Raw genomic sequence first — 20,852 nt, 5'->3', positions numbered from 1 at the left:
ACTAAATAACTAGTATCAACAGTTAAGAGTAGACCAGGTCAACTGTAATCAGTCCTATTTCTGAGTGAAAAGATCTTACTACCAAGTTTTTAGCAGCAGTGATTTTTCAATTCCAAGCAGCTGCAGACTGGTGTCTCAGTCTCAGCTGAGTGTGTCTGGTGGAGTAGTGTAAACAAATGGATGCAAAAGAAGTTGTACTGGGCACCTGCAATTTGTGAAGGGAATTTTATTTCCTGCTCCTGCAGAAATTATAGATCACTAACTCATTTCAGGGTTTTATTGTAAACTTAAAACTAACACCATTCACATCAATGTATAATGTCCCCAAGCGACAATATGTCACAAATATGGCTGCAGCTGAGTTACCTCGAGCGACTGGGGCAGGGTCTCAGCTGAGTCACTGACGGAGGGGGTGGGGGTTAAATGAGACTGTCACGGATGCCGTGAGAATATCTGCATCCTCTCCATTTTGCCATCGATAGGGACCGGGGGAATGAGGATGGCAAACAGTTGAATTCATGATCCCAGAGAATGGGGGTGCCTGTCACTGTGGGTTATATGCACCCGCAGCCAGCAGCAGGTTGCGGCGAGTGAAGTGCAAGCCGATGACTGGCGTTGATTTAGTCATGTAGGAGCCTAGTAACAGCTCCTGAGAGTTGTCAGGGAGGTTGATGTGGCCAGTGGCAGTGCTGAAATCATCTGTCTCCAGGTCCTCAAAGGCTTTGACCGTGTCCCACATTTTCACTGTGTGATCCATCGAACCTGAAACACAGCCATTCCGAGCATCAGCAACGTGAGAATGGTTTGACAGACAGTTGGCAATATCCTCGGTTCCCTGGTGTTACTCCACAGCACCTGCAGTGGAACCCTAATACCAGCTTCTAAGGGATTTCCTGACTGACATTGTCTTAACACTATAATGGGGCAGGGCCCAGAGGCTAGAAACAGTGCGTCGATTCCTGCACAGGAAACAACTGAGTTGGGGAAGAGGGAGTCAAACTGCTTTTAGAACTGGATAGCTAAAAGCAGGATAGAGCAGCTGCATTCGTGACCTAGAGTTGCCAGTGTTGGACTGGAGCAAACTCAGTAAATAGTCTCACAACACCGGGTTAAAGTCCAACAGGTTTATTTGGTAGCACAAGCTTTCGGAGTGCCTCAGGCACTCACTTAAAGGAGCAGTGCTCGGAAAGCTCGTGTTACCAGATAATCCTGTTGGACTTTAACCTAGTGTTAAGAGACTACTTACTGTGTATTCATGATCCACATTCTAACCCCATTTTTATTGTAAAAAGCAGGTCTCTGCCCATGAAGCTGTCGGATTGTCTGATTCACCAGGAAAACATGTACTCACATTGGCCCAGACAATGTGTGACTCCAGTCCTACATCAACATGATTAAATCTTAACTGTCCTCTGAAAAAGGCACGTTTGCATCAAAGCGCCGCTAATAGGTAATGAAAGATTCTCAGCAGCTTCTCAAAGTGCTTGAGGGAATGGCCAATCAGAAGCGCTGTCAGCAATGAGCAAGATAAAAACATTTTGCCTTTCACTCACTCACCTGAGGCTAAAATCTCCCCATCTCGGCTGAACTTCAGTGCATAGACTGTGTCAGTGTGACCTTTCAATTCACCTACAAGTAACCCGTGGCCGATATCCCAGAGCAGGATCCGGCCGTCTGTCGCCCCGGAGGCCAGGTACCTGCCGTTCGGAGAGAACACCAGCGAATGAATCGGCCCCTGGGAGGAACACAACAGAGACTTAACAAGATTCCATGGGGATGTGGGACAGTGTTTCTGGGTTCACCAACAGTACCCACAGAGCTGCATACCTTGTGACCAGTAAGGATTCGAACACAGTTGCCATTAAGAACATCCCAGAGTCGAATGGTCCTGTCTGCAGACCCTGTCACCACGTAATTGGAGTTGGGGTGAAATCTTGTGCAGGTGACGTCAGAGAGGTGACCTGAGAATATTCGCAGGGGCTGGTAGTGGTCAGTCACCCAGAGCCTGAGGAAGGAAATGTCCCAAAGGGTTACACAAATACATCTCACTAACAATAACAGAGGAGCAGTTGATGTTGTACACATGGATCTTAGTAAGGCGTTTGATTGGGTTCCCCATGGTAGGCTCATGAAGAAAGTAAGGAGTGGGATAGAAGGAAATTTGGCCGATTGGATAAGTAACTGGCTGTCTCATAGAAGACAGAGGGTGGTGGTGGAGGAGGGAAAATTTTCAGACTGGAGGCCAGTTACCAGCGGTGTACCACCGGGGTCAGTGCTGGGTCCTCTGCTTTTTGTGATATTTATCAATGACTTGGAAGAGGGAGCTAAAGGGTGGGTTAGTAAGTTTGCTGATGACACCAAGATTGGTGGAGTAGTGGATGAGGTAGAGGGCTCTTGTAGGCTGCAAAGAGACATTGATAGGATGCAGAGCTGGGCTGAAAAATGGCAGATGGAGTTTAATCCTGATAAATGCGAAGTGATTCATTTTGGTAAGACAAACTTGAATGCAAATTACAGGGTCAACGGCAGGGTTCTGAGGAATGTGGAGGAACAGAGAGATCTTGAGGTTCATATCCACAGACCTCTGAAGGTTGCCACTCATGTGGATAGAGTCGTGAAGGCGGCTTACAGTGTGTTAGTGTTTATTAACAGGAGATTTAAGTTTAAGAGTCTTGGGGTTATGCTGCAACTATACAGGATCTTGGTGAGACCACATTTGGAATATTGTGTGCAGCTCTGGTCACCTCACTATAAGGAGGATGTGGAAGCATTGGAGAGAGTGCAGAGGACATTTACCAGGATGCTGCCTAGTTTGGAGGGTAGGTCTTATGAGGAAAGGTTGAAGGAACTGGGGCTTTTCTCTTTAGAGCAGAGGAGGATGAGAGGCGACTTAATAGAAGTTTATAAGATGATGAAGAGGATCGATAGAGTGGACATTCAGAGACTATTTCCTCGGGTGGATGTAGCTGTTACTAGGGGACATAACTATAAGGTTCATGGCAGGAGATATAGGAGGGATGTCTGAGGTAGGTTCTTCACTCTCAGTGGTTGGGGGTGTGGAATGCACTGTCTGCTGTGATAGTGGAGTCGGACACTTTAGGAATTTTCAAACGGTTATTGGATAGGCATATGGAGCACTCCAAATTGATAGGGAGTGGGATAGCTTGATCTTGGGTTCAGACATAGCTCGGCACAACATCGAGGGCTGAAGGGCCTGTACTGTGCTGTACTGTTCTATGTTCTAATCCCTGGTTGATGTCACTTCCACTATTGCTGGCCCCAGAGGGTCAGGGCCTCTTCATTTGAGTCTGTTTCACATCCATCACTGACTGCAGACAGTTAACAAAAGCTCAAACATGGCCAGGCAGGCTCAGCTATACAGACAGACTCAAGCACATGGGCCAGTTTTTGCTGCAGAAAAAGCCAAGGGAATACGAGGTCTGTAAATACTGGAAGGTATCTGGAGGATGAAAGGGAAGAAGCTTTTCACTGAGATATGGAGTTCAGGATTTACAGAATATTCACATATCAGGCAGAAATACTAATGAATGAGGAGTATGGAACGACCAGAGACTTGACTCAGGGCCACCTGGCATCTTTAAAAGAAGCTGCATTAATATTTGCTCAGGTAGGGATTGGAGATGAGATACATATAACTTGAGATTTCAGAGGTAGTATGGATACAATGAGATCAATGGTTTCGGATGGGGTAATCACACACAAACTCTATGACTGATGTAAAATAAAAACAAAATACTGCAGATGAACATAAGAACGTAAGAAATAGGAGCAGGAGTAGGCCATCTAGCCCTTCGAGCCTGCCCCGCCATTCAATAAGATCATGGCTGATCTGAAATGGCTCAGTTCCACTTTCCCACTTTCTCCCCATAACCCTTAATCCCCTTGCCTACCAAAAACCTATCTACCCGCGTCTTAAATATATTTAGCGAGGTAGCCTCCACTACTTCAACGGGCAGAGAACTCCAGAGATTCACCACCCTTTGAGTGAAGAAGTTCCTCCTCAACTCCGATCTAAACTTCAACCCCCCTTATCTTGTGCTGTGCCCTCTAGTCCTGCTGTCCTTTCTGAGCGGGAAGAACCCCTCAACCTCTACCCTATCCATCCCATTCATCATCTTACACGTCTCAATAAGATCCCCCCTCATCCTTCTAAACTCCGAGTACAAGCCCAGTCTATTCAGCCTCTCTTCATAGTTCAACCCCCTCAACTCCGGTATCAGCCTAGTGAACCTCTTCTGCATTCCCTCCAATGACAAAAATCTTTGCGCAAGTGCGGCGACCAAAACTGCACACAGTACTCCAGCTGCAGCCTCACCAGTGCCCTGTACAGTTGCAGCAAGACCTCCCTACTTTTATATTCAATCCCCCTCGCTATGAAAGCCAGCATCCCATTTGCCTTCCTGATCACCTGCTGCACCTGTAGGCTGGGTTTTTGCGACTCATGCACAAGGACCCCAGGTCCCTCTGCACCGTAGCATGCTGCAGCTTTTCGCCCTTTAAATAGTAGTCCCTCCTGCTAATATTTCTGCCAAAGTGGATAACTTCACACTTGCCAACGTCGTATTCCATCTGCCAGGTCCTCGCCCACTTGCTTAGCCGATCTAGATCCCTCTGCAGACTTTCTACACCCTCCGCACAATTTGCTTTTCCACTTATCTTTGTGTCATCAGCAAATTTCGACACCCTACACTCAGCTCCCTCCTCCAGATCATCTATATAAATGGTAAATAGCTGAGGCCCCAGCACCGACCCCTGGGGCACTCCACTAGTCACCAACCGCCAATCCGAATAGCACCCATTGACACCTACTCTCTGCCTCCTATTTGACAGCTAATCCCCTATCCACGCTAACACCTTAATGCTGGAATCTGAAACTAAAATAAAATGCTGGAAAATCTCAGCAGCTCTAACAGCATCTGTGGGGAGAGAGTAGAGCCAATATTTTGAGTCAGGATGACTCTGAACTGCAAGGTCATCTAGACTCGAAACATTGACTCTCTCCCAGAGATACTGTCAGACCTGCTGGGATTTTCCAGCATTTTCTGCCTGATTAATGGGTTAATTGAGATTGTCTCATCCCAGACTTTGATCTTATGCTGATCAATAGTGGGCACTGAATGGGTTCATCATTATAAATTTCAGGAAAACTAAGTACATGTGCAGTTCGGAGCTCTGCGCACCGCCCCCAGTTTGCAATGTATTCATTCCCTAGCAGCAAAGTCACATCAATTTAATCACTGAAATCTATTACAAAAAGAATGAATTGCTGAGTCACAATGCCACACTCAGCCTGCCCGCAATCGTGGTCCCACTCACCTTTCCACTGGGTTGTGGCCCTGCGTTTGCACTCATTGTGCTACACAGTTGTGATCCTATGTTTGCACACTCACCGTGCCACACGGTCGTGACCTCCTGAGATGAAGTAGTAACCGTAGGGAGAAAATTGCGTATCCCACACTGGGTAGTTGTGTCCTTTGTAGCCCACGAGACAGGTGAATGTTTGCAGACTCCAGAGTCTGACTGTGCCATCTTCTGAGCTGGACAGCAGATAATTCCTGAGCAGGACAGAGTGCAGAAACATTAATCTCAGATTTCCAAGGTGCAAAGTCAACTCTCTCAGTTACAACCTCTCTTTGGTCTACAATTTGACTGCTGCTGGTGCACAATGCTCACTGTTGCTCTTTTTGGAATACTGTGTACAGTTCTGGTCACTCTATTATAAAAAGGCTATTATTAACTAGAAAGAGCGCAGAAAAAATTTACTACCAGGACTTGATGGTTTGAATTATAAAGGAGGCGCTGGATAGACTGGGACTTTTTCCTCTGGAGCATAGAAGGCTAAAGGGTGACCTTATAAAGGTCAATAAAGTAATGAGGGGCATAGATCAGATAGTCAATATCTTTTTCCAAAGGTAGGAATCTAAAACTAGAGGGCATAGGTTTAAGGTGAGAGGGGAAAGATGTAGAAATGTCCAGAAGGGCAATTTTTCCACACTGAGGGTGGCAAGTGTCTGGAACAATCTGCCAGAGGTAGTAGTAGAGGCGGGTACAATTTTATCTTTTAAAAATGTTTAAACAATTACATGGGTGAGATGGGTATAGAGAGATATGAGTCAAATGCAGGCAATTGGGACTAGCTTTGGGGTTTAAAAAAAGGTGACACGGACAAGTTGGGCCAAAGAGCCTGTTTCCAACCTTTATAACTCTATAACTTCAGTGCAGTGTTAACGTAAGCTTACTTACGACAAATAAATAAATTTAACAGCTCAGCATTCCCAAGTGGATCATACTGCCTGGGCTGCACGCCCATTTCCTTGTATGGTGGTGTGAAAAATCCTAAGGCAGGATTCTGAAAAAGTTCTTCTCTGCTGCACAGACAATATTTATCCCCCAACCAACACTAAATAAAGATTATGCTTTGCGATGTCCTGAGGTATGAAAGGTGCTATGGAAATGCAAGTTCTTTCTTTCTGAGTGGTGCTTGGGTCTGTTCATTTTGTTCTTAAAAAAACGTCTACTGCTTTCCAAGTACCTGTCAGGGCTGAAGCTTGTCCCATATACCGGGCCACCGTGTCCCAGTAACATTTTAAACTCACACGCTGTCTTCTCATCCATTATCCGCTCCAACACATCTTCCGATTCCTTGTCGATTAAACTGAGATCTAAAGGGGAAAGACCATGCAATTAGTGAGACTGCTGCCTTAAATCACGCTGTGACTGACAGCCAACAAATCTCCCGTAACATAAGAAATAGGAGCAGGAGTAGGCCATCTAGCCCTTCGAGCCTGCCCCGCCATTCAATAAGATCATGGCTGATCTGAAGTGGATCAGTTCCACTTTCCCACTTTCTCCCCATAACCCTTAATTCCTTTGTCTATCAGAAACCTATCTACCCGTGACTTAAATATATTCAGTGAGGTAGCCTCCACCACTTCAACGGGCAGAGAATTCCAGAGATTCACCACCCTTTGAGTGAAGAAGTTCCCCCTCAACTCCGATCTAAACTGTCTCCACCCCCCCCCCCCCCCGCCCTTATCTTGAGGCTGTGCCCTCTAGTCATGTTATCCTTTCTAAGCGGGAAGAATCTCTCTACCCTATCCATCCCCTTCATTTACTTATACGTCTCTATAAGATCCCCCCTCATCCTTCTAAACTCCAATGAGTACAGACCCAGTCCATTTAGTCTCTCTTCATAAGCTAACCCCCTCATCTCTGGTATCAGCTTAGTGAACCTTCTCTGCACTCCCCCCAAGGCCAATATATCCTTCCGCAAGTGCGGCGACCAAAACTGCACATAGTGCAGCCACTCTCAGACAAGACCAGAAACTTTATTATGATTATCTAGATGTATAAAAATCAAATCGCAGCATGTCCTGAGAGATGGAAATCTCCTGAGCTGCAGCAGACCGGTCTTTCCTGGAGGTGAGATATACAGGGCTGTACAGACAACCAGCACACAGTTTGTATGAAGCAAAGTGAGTTTGTACTCAGCTGCTCACTCAGGTATGCCCAAGATTCACATTCCCAAAAATGCAGGGGGCTCCCAGGCCCAATGCAGGCTGACAGGAGATGGGATAGTACCTGTGATTTCAAACACGGAACTCCTGATCTCTGTGCTACACTGAGGCCTATAGCATACAAACATATGAATGAGGAGTAGGCCACTCGGCCCCTCCAGCCCTGCTCCCACATTCGATAAGATCACGGCTGATCTGATTGTAATCTCAACTCCGTATACTCCCCTCGACCCCGATAGTCTTTCACCCCCCCCGTTAATCAAGTATCTATCTCACTGTGCCTCAAAAATATTTAAAGACTTTGCTGCCACTGCTTTTGAGGAAGAGTGTCCAGAAACTCAGCACCCTTGGAGAAATGGTTCTCCTCATCTCTGCTTTAAATAAGTAACTCTTATTTTTAAACAGTGACCACTAGTTCTGGATTCAAGAAGAAACTTCTCCACATTCACCCTATCAATAAAACCTTTAAGATCCTGGGGAGTAATCAAATCCTTTCTTCCTCTTCGAAACTCCAGTGAATACAAATCTAACCTCTCCAACTTTTCCTCTTGGATAACGTGTCCATTCCTGGAATTAGTTCATAAATCTTCCCTGAACTCCTTACATCTTTCCTTTAACAAGGGGACCAAGACTCTACACAATAGTCTGCATGTGCTCTCACCAGTGCCCCGTACAACCTCCTTCCTTTTGTAATAAATCCCCTCACAATCAATGAGAGCTTTCTATTAGCTTTCCTAATTCACAGGATCCCTACAGTGCATAAAGGAACTATTTGGCTCATCAAGTCTACACTGATCACAATCCCACCCAGCCCCTAGCCCTATAACCCCCTTTTTATCCTGCTAACCCCCGACACAATTTAACACGATCAATCCACCTAACCTGCACATCTTAGGATACTGAGGGTCAATTTAGCATGGCCAACCCACCTAATCTGCATGTCTTTGGACTGTGGGAGGAAGCCAGAGCATTCAGGAAGAAACCCACGCAGACACGGAGAAAGCATGCAGACTCAGCACAGTTAGTGACCCAAACCGAGAATCAAACTCAGGTCCTGACACTGTCAGGCTGCAGTGCTAACCACTGTGCTGCCCATTATTTGCTGAATAACATTTCAGAACAAGGGGAATAAAACATGACAGGCCCATTAATGGATCCTTTCACTTGCTCCAAGGAAGTGGGATAACTCTCATTTCTAATAACATTCTTTAACCTTTTCTACTCAGAGAGCAGCCCAGAATCCTACAGTGAATCACTACAAGTATGAATTATTCTGAAGGGGGTGGTTCTGATGATCTGGGATGCAGTTCCTGGAAGGAGACTGGAATCAAAACCCACAGGAGTGTACAAAAGATAATTCGACATGCACCAAAACCTAACCTGCAGAGTTCAGGGAATACAGTAGGGTGTGCAAAAGCTCTTTCAGAGGGTCGACACAGCTATGATGGGCTGAATGGCTTCCTTCTTAGCTATAAGGTTCTGTTCTAATGTTGCTGATAGTTCAGATGTTGATTCAGCAATGCCTGCTGAAGGACAAGCGAGGTGTAAAAGTTCCCTTGTGTAAGTGCACTATTCTGCAAGGGGGAAACTGGTTTAACAAAGTGCCCGACTCCTTAACCCTCAGATACTGCCACAACCCCATCACATTTCCACCACTGACATGCGGCGTGGGGGGACCAATTCTGCGGGGAGGTGACAGGGCCAATCCTGGCACGACCAATCCCGGCGAGATGCAGGGGACCAATCTCGGCAGGAACATGTCGGTAAGCAGCTGAGGCTAATGCCCGGTCACTGGCTGGTTTTACCTGTAGCCCCTTTGACGGTGCGCAGCTTCTTTGGTGTGACACTCCACACTCTGACAGTGGAATCAGCAAATCCTCCCGCTATCAGACTAGAATCATCTGTGAAGTCAACTGCAGTGAGACCCTGCACCGGTACAAACAGGAGTAATTACAGATTAGAAAGCAGACATAACAAGACAGTCAGAATTAGTCATCAAAACATTAACTTTGCATACAATATTGCTACAATCATAAAACAATCAGAGCCCATTCTGCCTGAGAGACACTCTGCTACAGCTGCTTGTCCTGCGACACTCCCATTTTGCCTGAGACACTCTGCTAGAGCTGCTTGTCCAGCGACACTCCACTCTTACTGTCACCAAAACAAGGTCTTTTACAGATTCAACAGCTCTATTTACAGATCTAAATCCCATTTCACTCCATCACCACCTTATCTAGCTGTACTCTCGCCTTTTATTTGATTTTGATTTATTATTGTCACATGTATTAGCATGCAGTGAAAAGTATTGTTTCTTGTGTGCTACACAAAGCATACCGTTCATTGGGAAGGAAGTCAGAGAGTGCAGAATGTAGTGTTACAGTCATAGCTGGGGTGTAGAGAAAGATCAACTTAATGCAAGGTAAGTCCATTCAAAAGTCTGACAGCAGCAGGGAAGAAGCTGTTCTTGAATCGGTTGGTACAAGACCTCGGATTCTGTATCTTTTTCCCAAAGGAAGAAGGCAGAAGACAGAATGTCCAGGGTATGTGGGGTCCTTTTGATGAAAGGGATGGATAGGATAGAGGTGGAAAGGCTCTTCCCGCTCAGAAAGGACAGTAGGAGTAGGGGGCACAGCCTCAAGATAAAGGGGGGGAGGCGGTTTAGAACGGAGTTGAGGAGGAACTTCTTCACTCAAAGGGTGGAGAATCTCTGGAATTGTCTGCCCGTTGAGGTGGTGGAGGCTGCCTCGCTAAATATATTTAAGACGAGGGTTGATAGGTTTTTGATAGGCAAGGGGATTAAGGGTTATGGGGAGAGGGCGGGAATGTGGAACTGAGACACGACAGATCAGCCATGATCTTATTGAATGGCAGGGCAGGCTCGAAGGGCTGGATGGCCTATTCCTGTTCCTATTTCTTATGTTCTTAATTATGCTGGCTACTTTGCCAATCTGTAACAATTTGTATACCTGCAGCCTCAGCATCTCCCTGTTCCTTCACAACTATCTCATTTCACTGTTCATCTTTCTACACATTAGCACACATTTCATTTACCATCGATTTACCCCATCTACAAACCTTAGTGTCTCTCCTCTATTTAATTTAATAAGATATGTTCCCCATTTCCTGAATGAAGATAAAAGAACAGAATATTGATTCCTCACCATGACCTTCTCACATCGAGCTGTGTGAGTGGTGCAGTAAAAATCACTGGCTAGCCACAGATGTGGCTACAGTGATAATATTTTAGCCCCATGGACCGACTTTAATAGAAAACTTCTTGCTCTCACACAGATGAAAATCCTGATGAGCACTTGGAGAACAGGGCCTGGTGAGAAAGAGGACTCAGCCACCAGCTCACAGCGTTCAGTCTACTGGGATTGATTTTGGCAAAGTTTCACCAGAATGCTTGTGGATTCTGGTGAATCCACAAGGGACACAGGTGACAGACTGAACCCGAAGATGTGGCAAAGGCATTACTAATGGAACAGGAGGATACTGAGAGGTGTAGAGGAAGTGCAAGATTATGGAGTGAATGGATGCAGATTCTGAAGGCAGTAGAACAGGTCAATAAGCTGGTTAAGAGGGCAAATAGAATCCTTTCATTTATTTCCCCAGACAGAGAATATAAGAGCAGAAAGATTATGCTGGGACTATATAAATATTAACTAGGCTGTAATTTGAGTACTGTGCACGCAGTTCTGGTCACCTCTTTACAGAGAGGATTAAGAGGATAGAGAGGAGATTAACAAGGATGTTGCCAGGACTGGAAGCTATGAGGGAAGATTGGAGAGGCTGGGGTTGATCTCCAGGGGATAGAGGGGGCTGAGGGGAGGTTTGACAGAAATGTACAAAATTGAGAAGGGCCTGGATTGAGTGGATAGAAAAGGCCTGGATACTTTAGCAGAGAGGTCAGTAACTAGGGGGTAGATTTAGAATGATTGGCGGAAAGATCAGAGGAGAGATGAGGAATATCGTTTTCACCCGGAGGGTTATGGAGCTCCTGACGGCTGGCTGTTTTTACCTGTAGCCCCTTTGATGATGCAGTTTCTTTGGCGTGACACTCCACACTGACAGCGGATAAAAACCATCAACTCATTTTTAAATCTGTTTGAACCTGTACCTCAAGTGCTGTAACCTGTGGGCCACAGACCAAATGTGACAAAATGCAATTAGGCTAGGTGACTCATTTTTCAGCCAGCACAGATATGATGGGCCAAATGGTCTCTTCCTGTGCTGTAAACGTCCTCTGATTTTATATGTTGCTGACACACAGTCCAGATCTCACTGCAGTGTAGAGTGCGGTGACAACTGCTCTGTATATTAGCACTCTGGCTGGGAACTCTCCTCAACATTCAGTAACACTGATACAGAGAGGAGAGCTTGCTGCCAATTGTTCAGAATAGGGACAACTTGTCCATCGAGCTGCATCTCATTTTGAATCCCAATGTCTTGATGATGAGGCAGAGCGATGGCGCAGAAGCAGCACATCCTGTTCTCCAGATCCCACTACATTTGGGACATCTTGCCCTTATGTGCTCAAAGCTCTCGTGTTTGAGAGTCAGCCTGTTCAGTCACATGAAGACACATGGCAGAAACTCATGGCTGAGTTATCACCATGCTGGAACTGAGGGGCAGACGGTGATTCCACATGTGCATACTTACTGAAGAAGCATCTCATACCGTTCACTAACCAAGACAGTAAAAGAGCCAGAATAATACAAAACACACCCTCAATCAGCTTACCTATTTAACAAAGTTCTCAGTGTGAATGGGTATCCAGATCACATGTCCAATAAGGGTGCTAATGCTTTATTGTCCATTTACTAAGTAGAAAAACAATTCATCACATCTGGATTTCCAATTAACCACATGCACCTAGGAACAAACGTACTGGACAATAATGACCATAAAAACTTCCACTCTGTCTCCAATCAATCCCATCACCCCAAGCATCCGTCTCTCCCTCACCTAACCTTGAACCAACACACTGATTAGCAATGCATGTCTCCAGAGTTTGCAACATTTCCTAGCACCGCCGGAGTGGCATAACCAACAACTTTCCAATGATAGATGGGTAAACACAGGGGGAGCTGCTTCTATGGAGGGAAAATGGTTCCTCACAGCAAGAGGAAGAACTCTGCAGGCTGCAGAACATTTTGATGCAGTAAACCACTCACCTGGTAGGCATTGAGGAAGGTATAAAAGCAGATAGAGGGCAGGCAGTCAGGCCCAAGCTTCACTCGCTTTGTGGCTTCTTTCATTATCATTATCTTGTCCAGTTTGTCGGAATCTTTCAGCTCAGGAAGTGGAATTCTGAAAGTAGGAAAAAGATATTAAGGAATGATCCTGAATCAGGGAGTCACATTGACAAGGTGGCCATTTGCGCAACCAGATTCACACAGGCTGTGTATGCAGCTATCCACACAGCCCCATTCTCCTGCTCTATCCAGCAGCTGCAAGGTTTACTTCCCAACTTTGGTGGAAAGAGTGCACAGTGGCACCTAACCTGGCAATCTCTGAAGGGACACAAAGAGTCCAGCATCCTTAGCCCATGCTATACCTGTCCAGGGAGTGTTTAATGGGGACAGTGTAGAGGGAACTTTACTCTAAATCTCTGCCTGGGCTACCTGTGGATGTTATAAAAATATGCTCACAACTTGGTTTGCAAATTCAAGCATTACAAACTTTTATTACAAAATACACCCTGATTAAATAAAGGGAAATTTAGAATAAATAATTTGGAAATAGTAAAATTCAAATAGTAAAATACGGAGAATTAGTGCACACATGATGGTCAAATGGCCTCCTTCTGAAAGTTCAAAGATGTGTGGGTTAGGTTGATTGGCCATGCTAAATTGCCCCTTAGTGTCAGGGGACTAGTTGGGTAAATGCAAGGGGTTGTGGGGACAGGGCCTAGGTGGGATTGTTATTAGTGCAGATCCGATGGGCCAAATGGCCTCTTTCTGCACTGTAGGATTCTATGATTCCGTACTTTAGCAGAACTGTGACATGAGGACACACTGTTTAAAACTGGCTAATATTCCTTCAGGTACACGGGGGCAGGGTGATTTGATTGAGGTGCTTAAAATGGTGAATATAGAGAAACCAATTCTTCTGGTAGGGGAATTCAGAACAAAGGAACAACTTCTTAAAATTAGAGGGAGGTTGTTGAGGAATAAAATCAGCAAGTATTTTTTCACATAGTGGCGATCTGGAACTCTCTCCTCACTAAAGGACTGTGGATGCTGCGGCTTAACTAACATTTTCAAAACAGTGCTTGTTAGTAAGGTTATCGAGGGATTTGCAGCAAAGAGGGTAAATACAGTTGGGATACAAATCAACCACAGTCTAAGCGAATGGTCAAACAGATGAAAGGGCTGAATGGTCTGATTCCACACTGTTCCTGAAAAACATTTGATAATTGTCTCTGTAATGAGGGCAGCAAATATAGAGCCAAGTTGTTCAGTGTGGGTGTGATCCAATGATGCAGCATAGCCAGGATTACTGGGGGAAGCTACAGGGAGGCCTGTGAGGTAATGCTGACCCACTCACCTGTTTTGTGGAGGAGCATTGGGGTCCTGCTTCTTGCTTTTTGCACCCAGACTGTCCTTCTTTGGCTTCTTCTTCTTTGGCTTTCCCTCCTCGTTCTCTCCTTCCTCATCCTCATCATCAAGGGGCAGCTCGATCTCCGGCTCCTTCAGCAGCCCAAAGAACACCTGCCAAGATTTCACCAAGTTAACCAGGCCCAGCTTTAGACTTGACCCACCCAGAAAACACAGACAAATACAACCCCTGACAGAGGATGTTCCATTCAGAAGCAACATGTCACAGCAGGACCTGATACATTTCGCCTCCTTCCTCACTGCTTTCCTCTGCAAACTGTCAGCTCCATTCTGGGCTATAGATCTTCCACTGCTTCAGTTGCGAGTGAGAGAGAGATGGCAGGATGAACAATAGAAAGCCCCATGACCCTATGCCCACTAAGTTTGTCTCTCTCTCTCAGGAACGCACACTTTCCAACAGGATTCACAGCTTGTGATCAGGAAAGTCTAGTTCTTCAACCACACCACTGAAACCCCAGAAACAGCCTGACTGAGATCTCCACAGACTGGGAATCAAGCTGGAACCTTTTCCAATCGGCATGGTTTGTTTGTTATTTGTCTGACAAAGAGTCAAATGACTCGAAACGTTAACTCTATTATCTATCCTAGTGGATCCTGTGGGATCTGCTGAGTTATTCCAGCATTCCCTGTTCCTATTATTATTCATGATGTGGATGTGCCGGCGTTGGACTGGGGTAAACACAGTAAGAAGTCTGACAACACCAGGTTCAAATCCAACTGATTTATTTGATAGTAAACTCACAAGCTTTCGGGGTTAAACTCTTCGTCAGGTGAATGGAGAGTTCTGTCCCTATTACTATTCACTGAGAGATACACAGGGAGCAGTGTGGGGTTATTATTCACTGATTCTGTAGAGAATGGGGTCCGGGGGGTGGTCACTGATTCTGTAGAGAATGGGGTCATGGGGGAGGTCACTGATTCTGTAGAGAATGGGGTCCGGGGGGAGGTCACTGATTCTGTAGAGAATGGGGTCATGGGGGAGGTCACTGATTCTGTAGAGAATGGGGTCCGGGGGGTCACTGAATCTGTAGAGAATGGGGTCCGGGGGGAGGTCACTGATTCTGTAGAGAATGGGGTCCGGGGGGAGGTCACTGATTCTGTAGAGAATGGGGTCCGGGGGGAGGTCACTGATTCTGTAGAGAATGGGGTCCGGGGGGAGGTCACTGATTCTGTAGAGAATGGGGTCTGGGGGGAGGTCACTGATTCTGTAGAGAATGGGGTCCGGGGGGAGGTCACTGATTCTGTAGAGAATGGGGTCCGGGGGGAGGTCACTGATTCTGTAGAGAATGGGGTCCGGGGGGAGGTCACTGATTCTGTAGAGAATGGGGTCCGGGGGGAGGTCACTGATTCTGTAGAGAATGGGGTCCGGGGGGAGGTCACTGATTCTGTAGAGAATGGGGTCCGGGGGGAGGTCACTGATTCTGTAGAGAATGGGGTCCGGGGGGAGGTCACTGATTCTGTAGAGAATGGGGTCCGGGGGGAGGTCACTGATTCTGTAGAGAATGGGGTCCGGGGGGAGGTCACTGATTCTGTAGAGAATGGGGTCCGGGGGGAGGTCACTGATTCTGTAGAGAATGGGGTCCGGGGGGAGGTCACTGATTCTGTACAGAATGGGGTCCACGGGAGGTCACTGATTCTGTAGAGAATGGGGTCCACGGGAGGTCACTGATTCTGCAAAGAATGGGGTCCGGGGGGAGGTCACTGATTCTGTAGAGAATGGGGTCCGGGGGGAGGTCACTGATTCTGTAGAGAATGGGGTCCGGGGGGAGGTCACTGATTCTGTAGAGAATGGGGTCCGGGGGGAGGTCACTGATTCTGCAAAGAATGGGGTCATGGGGGTGGTCACAGATTCTGTAGAGAATGGGGTCATGGGGGGTGGTCACTGATTCTGCAGAGAATGGGGTCATGGGGGTGGTCACAGATTCTGTAGAGAATGGGGTCATGGGGGGTGGTCACTGATTCTGTAGAGAATGGGGTCCGGGGGGGTGGTCACTGATTCTATAGAGAATGGGGTCATGGGGGTGGTCACAGATTCTGTAGAGAATGGGGTCATGGGGTGTGGTCACTGATTCTGTAGAGAATGGGGTCATGGGGGGTGGTCACTGATTCTGCAGAGAATGGGGTCTGGCATGGGGTCGGGGCGGGGGGGGGGGGGTTGTCACGGATTTTGTAGAGAATGACTGTCCATACCTTTGTTTTATTTGCTTCTCTCTTAGCTTCTCCAGCCATTCCCCCGGACGTCACCTCAATCTGCTGCTTGCTCCTGGGCATTCCATCAAACACATCAATGAATAAGTGCTCCTGTACAATGTTCCAGATCTGGTTGTTGTGTCTCTCCTGTAGGTGACGCTTCAGGCACTGATATGAGTCCCGCGAGATACGGAGCACAAACTTACTTGTCCGAAAATCCAGCACTGTCTCGTTACCCTGCATGTGTTCCTTTTTAGATAGACCAGCTAGTATGCGCAGGTCATCATGGTAATAACCTTCCTGATCACCGTGATACCTGCAACCAACCAGGAAATGGATTCAGATTGTGATAGGGGACAATGTTACCCTCTCCACTCGGCCAGCTGATTCCCCAACATAGACAGAATTACTGTGCAAGAACTGGACTTCAACTTTGATGTAAAAGACATAAATTTGCAGGAGGCATCATTTACAAAAAGCAATAAGCCCTCAGTCCCAACTGTAGCCCCAAAATGTGTGCATCCAATCAAAACTGCTAATGCTATAAGAGTGAGGTGGTGGAGTGGAGGCACATCCCTTTGAGATTCTGGCCAAGAAGGAAGGGACCTGATTTCACGAGAAGAAATTCCTGTCTGTTTAATAGAGGAGAGTGAAAGAGAGAGAGAGAGAGAGAGAGAGAGAGTGAGTAGCAGGATGCAGGCAGGAACTGTAAACAAAGGGGGAATGTACCTGATCTCGAGGGGGGGTGGAGCGCAAGCCTGTTCCACCATCAAGATTGATCTGCTACCAAGCTCCATGTACCTGCCTTGGCCCTAACACCTTACTACTGTGTGATAACAAAGATCTATTAATCTCAGATTGAAAATGAATTGCTCTAAACTAGCATCAATCTGGTTGTGGAATTGTGATCAATTCCACCCTGTGTGTTTAAAACTGCTTCTTAATTTCACTCCTAAAATGTCTGGTTCTATTTTTTTGGACTTTGCCACTAAGTCCTAAACTGTCCAATTGAGGGAAAAACTTTCTCTCCACCCAAACGACTTTCCATATTCTGTCGAAAACTTCTAAATTCCAGCAAATTTTGTTTGTATAACCTCTCCTTGTAATTTAACCTTGGGAGCCCAGGATATCACCACGGTGAATGTTTCTCTCTCTGGGGACACAGTGGGAACTGTGTACAATGTTCTGTGCTCTAGCCAGGGTTTCACACTGCTCTTTTTCTCTCGTTGTCTGTGTAGCAGACACAGTCTGTCTCTCTGCAGGGAAAAAGTCTGACAACACCAGGTTTTAGTCCAACTGATTTATTCAATAATAGATTCACAAGCTTCCAGGGTTAGTCCCTTCGTCAGGTGAATGGAGAGTTCTGGCCTCAGACGGAGCATATAAAGCACAGACAGTTTAGAGATTACTGATTAGAATGCGAATCCTTACACCTAACCTCCTGTTCAAGAATTGAAGTGGCTGACAATGTGAGTGGAAGGAGCACTGATCACAGGTTAAAGAGATGTGTATTGTCTCCAGACAGTACAGTAAGTGAGGTTTTGCAAACCCAGGCAAGTCACGGGGGTTACAGATAGTGCGACATGAACCCAAGATCCCAAGGTTTGCAAAACCTCACTTACTGTACTGTCTGGAGACAATACACATCTCTTAAACCTGTGATCAGTGCTCCTTCCACTCACATTGTCAGCCACTTCAGTTCTTGAACAGCAGGTTAGGTGTAAGGATTCGCATTCTAATCAGTAATCTCTAAACTGTCTGCGCTTTATATGCTCCGTCTGAGGCCAGAACTCTCCATTCACCTGATGAAGGGACTAACCCCGAAAGCTTGTGAATCTATTATCAAATAAATCGGTTGGACTAAAACCTGGTGTTGTCAGACTTTTTACTGTGTTTACACCATTCCAACGCCGGCATACCCACATCATCTCTGCAGGGATGCAGTTTTACACAGGGATCTCTCTTTTGGAGATGCAGAATACACACGACTGTGTGTCTGAGGAGTAAACACAATAAGAAGTCTGACAACACCAGGTTTGACAACATCAGATTTCTTACTGTGTCTACCCCAGTCCAACATCGGCATCTCCACATCATGTCTGAGGGGTTGCAGTGTGAACTGTGTTGTAGCTGTGCTCTAGCCAGAGTTTTACATAGCTCTCTCTCTGTGTGGGTGCAGTTTCACACAGCTCTCCCTTTATGATATTGGAACATTAGGGGCTCTCATTTTGTGGGGTTACAGCGTGAACTATGTGCAGTGCTCAAGCCCGGGTTTCACAAAGCTCGCTCTCTCTGTGACATTGGGGACATGAGGGGTTCTCGCTCCCTCTCGGTGACATGGGGGTGGGGGGGCCTCTCTCTGTGATATTGGGGCTCCCTCCCCCTCTCTCTGTGATATTGGGGCTCCCTCCCCCTCTCTCTGTGATATTGGGGCTCCCTCCCCCTCTCTCTGTGATATTGGGGCTCCCTCCCCCTCTCTCTGTGATATTGGGGCTCCCTCCCCCTCTCTCTGTGATATTGGGGCTCCCTCCCCCTCTCTCTGTGATATTGGGGCTCCCTCCCCCTCTCTCTGTGATATTGGGGCTCCCTCCCCCTCTCTCTGTGATATTGGGGCTCCCTCCCCCTCTCTCTGTGATATTGGGGCTCCCTCCCCCTCTCTCTGTGATATTGGGGCTCCCTCCCCCTCTCTCTGTGATATTGGGGCTCCCTCCCCCTCTCTCTGTGATATTGGGGCTCCCTCCCCCTCTCTCTGTGATATTGGGGCTCCCTCCCCCTCTCTCTGTGATATTGGGGCTCCCTCCCCCTCTCTCTGTGATATTGGGGCTCCCTCCCCCTCTCTCTGTGATATTGGGGCTCCCTCCCCCTCTCTCTGTGATATTGGGGCTCCCTCCCCCTCTCTCTGTGATATTGGGGCTCCCTCCCCCTCTCTCTGTGATATTGGGGCTCTCTCCCCCTCTCTCTGTGATATTGGGGCTCCCTCCCACTCTCTCTGTGATATTGGGGCTCCCTCCCCCTCTCTCTGTGATATTGGGGCTCTCTCCCCCTCTCTCTGTGATATTGGGGCTCTCTCCCCCTCTCTCTGTGATATTGGGGCTCTCTCCCTCTCTGATATTGGGGACATTAGGGGTTCTCACTTGTGGAAGAAATGCCGGGCTTCCCTCTCATGTTCATTATAAACCAGCTCCAGGTAGAGGTGCACGAAGACGGGGTACAGCAGGGTGGACAGCTCGGCTTTGAAGGCGTCCAGCGCCGACTCGATGAAGCCCTTGAGGCCGGTGTAATATTCCTCGTACAGACTCGGGTCCCCCTCGTTGCTGTAGGCCGAAAGCACCGAGCTGACGTCGGGCTGGTGCACCGAGTCCGAGCCCCTGTGGCCGGCCGCCCGCAGCAGTGACTCATCCAGGCTCTCCTGCAGGTTGGCCTCCTTGCGGAGGATCTCCTCGGCCTCCTTGAAGCGGTTTTTCTTGAGGAACTGCAGCACCGCCAGCAGCGTCTGTTTATCGGGCAGCTCAGGGCCCGGGCCCGGCGCCGCAGCCTTCTCGGCCGGGCCCTCAGCCGGCTCCGCCTTGGGCAGCAGCGTGGGAGAGGGGGTGGGAGAGGGCGAAGGAGCGGGGGAAGGGGCTGGGGCTGCGGCCGGAGCCGGGGCTGGAGCTGAAGCCGGGCCCGCGGCCGGGGCTGGGCCTGGAGCCGGGGCCTCGCTCTGCGCCTCCGGCACCGCCGCCATTTTGACAGCGTCTGGGATTCTTCGCGACAGCGGCTGCCCTTTTTAAAGACAGACGTGTCGGTTTACGGCAGTTTGGGAAAAGGCCTCCCCTGGCTCTTCACGAAACTTTGGGCAAAGTGGAAATGTGCTTTACGGCTTCAGACTCTCTTAAAGAGACAGGCCAGGGATGAGTCGGCACTACTTAAAGGCACAGGCCAGGGCTGAGACAGCACCTCTTAAAGGGACAGGCCAGAGCTGAGACAGCACCTCTTAAAGAGACAGGCCAGAGCTGAGACAGTACCTCTTAAAGGGACAGTCGGGGCTGAGACAGCACCTCTTAAAGGGACAGGCCAGGGCTGAGTCATTGTCATCACAACAAAGGCCAATTCTTAAATTTAATCAATAACTCAACATCTTCAGAACCACAATGCAGCTACACAAATGCAAACAATGATGAAAAGCAAGACAGAGACAAGTATTGTAGATTCTATGATTCTTTGATGTTTCAACAGAATTTTGAGGGCTTTTTACGGAATAGTTGTTCGTTAGCGTTACTTTCTCACAAGTACAAAATTAGTAAAGCTTTTAAAAACTAAGCAAGCCATGTAATGATTATCAAAATGGATTGAAGTTGAGAGCCACACATGAGCTTCATGTGGCCCAGGAGGTACAGACTACAGACTCCTGGGAAGAGTCCTTTTGTTCAGGGTAGGCCAATGATTTGATTTGATTTATTATTCATAGAATCATAGAATCCATACAGTACAGAAGGAGGCCATTCAGCTCATCGAGTCT

The 20,852-nt window shown here is 47.4% G+C and overlaps 1 protein-coding gene across 1 annotated transcript; it reads right to left on the bottom strand.

Annotated features, from left to right (window-relative positions):
- Positions 1 to 229: 229 nt before the first annotated feature.
- Positions 230 to 20,087, bottom strand: taf5 (TAF5 RNA polymerase II, TATA box binding protein (TBP)-associated factor). The gene is made up of 10 exons (XM_080205992.1): positions 19,489 to 20,087; positions 16,355 to 16,670; positions 14,094 to 14,257; positions 12,719 to 12,854; positions 9,344 to 9,464; positions 6,554 to 6,683; positions 5,412 to 5,576; positions 1,828 to 2,005; positions 1,558 to 1,735; positions 230 to 762 (listed from the first exon to the last, which is right to left on the bottom strand). The coding sequence occupies exons 1-10, from the start codon at positions 20,076 to 20,078 to the stop codon at positions 545 to 547; spliced, it is 2,196 nt and encodes a 731-aa protein (XP_080062118.1). The 5' UTR covers positions 20,079 to 20,087; the 3' UTR covers positions 230 to 544.
- Positions 20,088 to 20,852: the final 765 nt, after the last annotated feature.

This window comes from Carcharhinus amblyrhynchos, chromosome 17, assembly GCF_965287045.1.
Source record: "Carcharhinus amblyrhynchos chromosome 17, sCarAmb.v2.hapA, whole genome shotgun sequence".
NCBI classification, from domain to species: Eukaryota; Metazoa; Chordata; class Chondrichthyes; order Carcharhiniformes; family Carcharhinidae; genus Carcharhinus; species Carcharhinus amblyrhynchos.
Note: the sequence above shows the minus strand (reverse complement) of the source record. Positions and strands in the feature narration are given on the sequence as shown.

Excerpts from the sequence above, each read along its gene's own strand:
- taf5 (XM_080205992.1), bottom strand. The coding sequence starts at position 20,078 with ATGGCGGCGGTGCCGGAGGCGCAGAGCGAGGCCCCGGCTCCAGGCCCA. Across the intron at positions 1,736-1,827 it reads GAATCCTTACTGGTCACAAG|GGGCCGATTCATTCGCTGGT; the intron begins GTATGCAGCTCT and ends TGTTCCTCCCAG. Across the intron at positions 763-1,557 it reads TGGGGAGATTTTAGCCTCAG|GTTCGATGGATCACACAGTG; the intron begins GTGAGTGAGTGA and ends GCTGTGTTTCAG.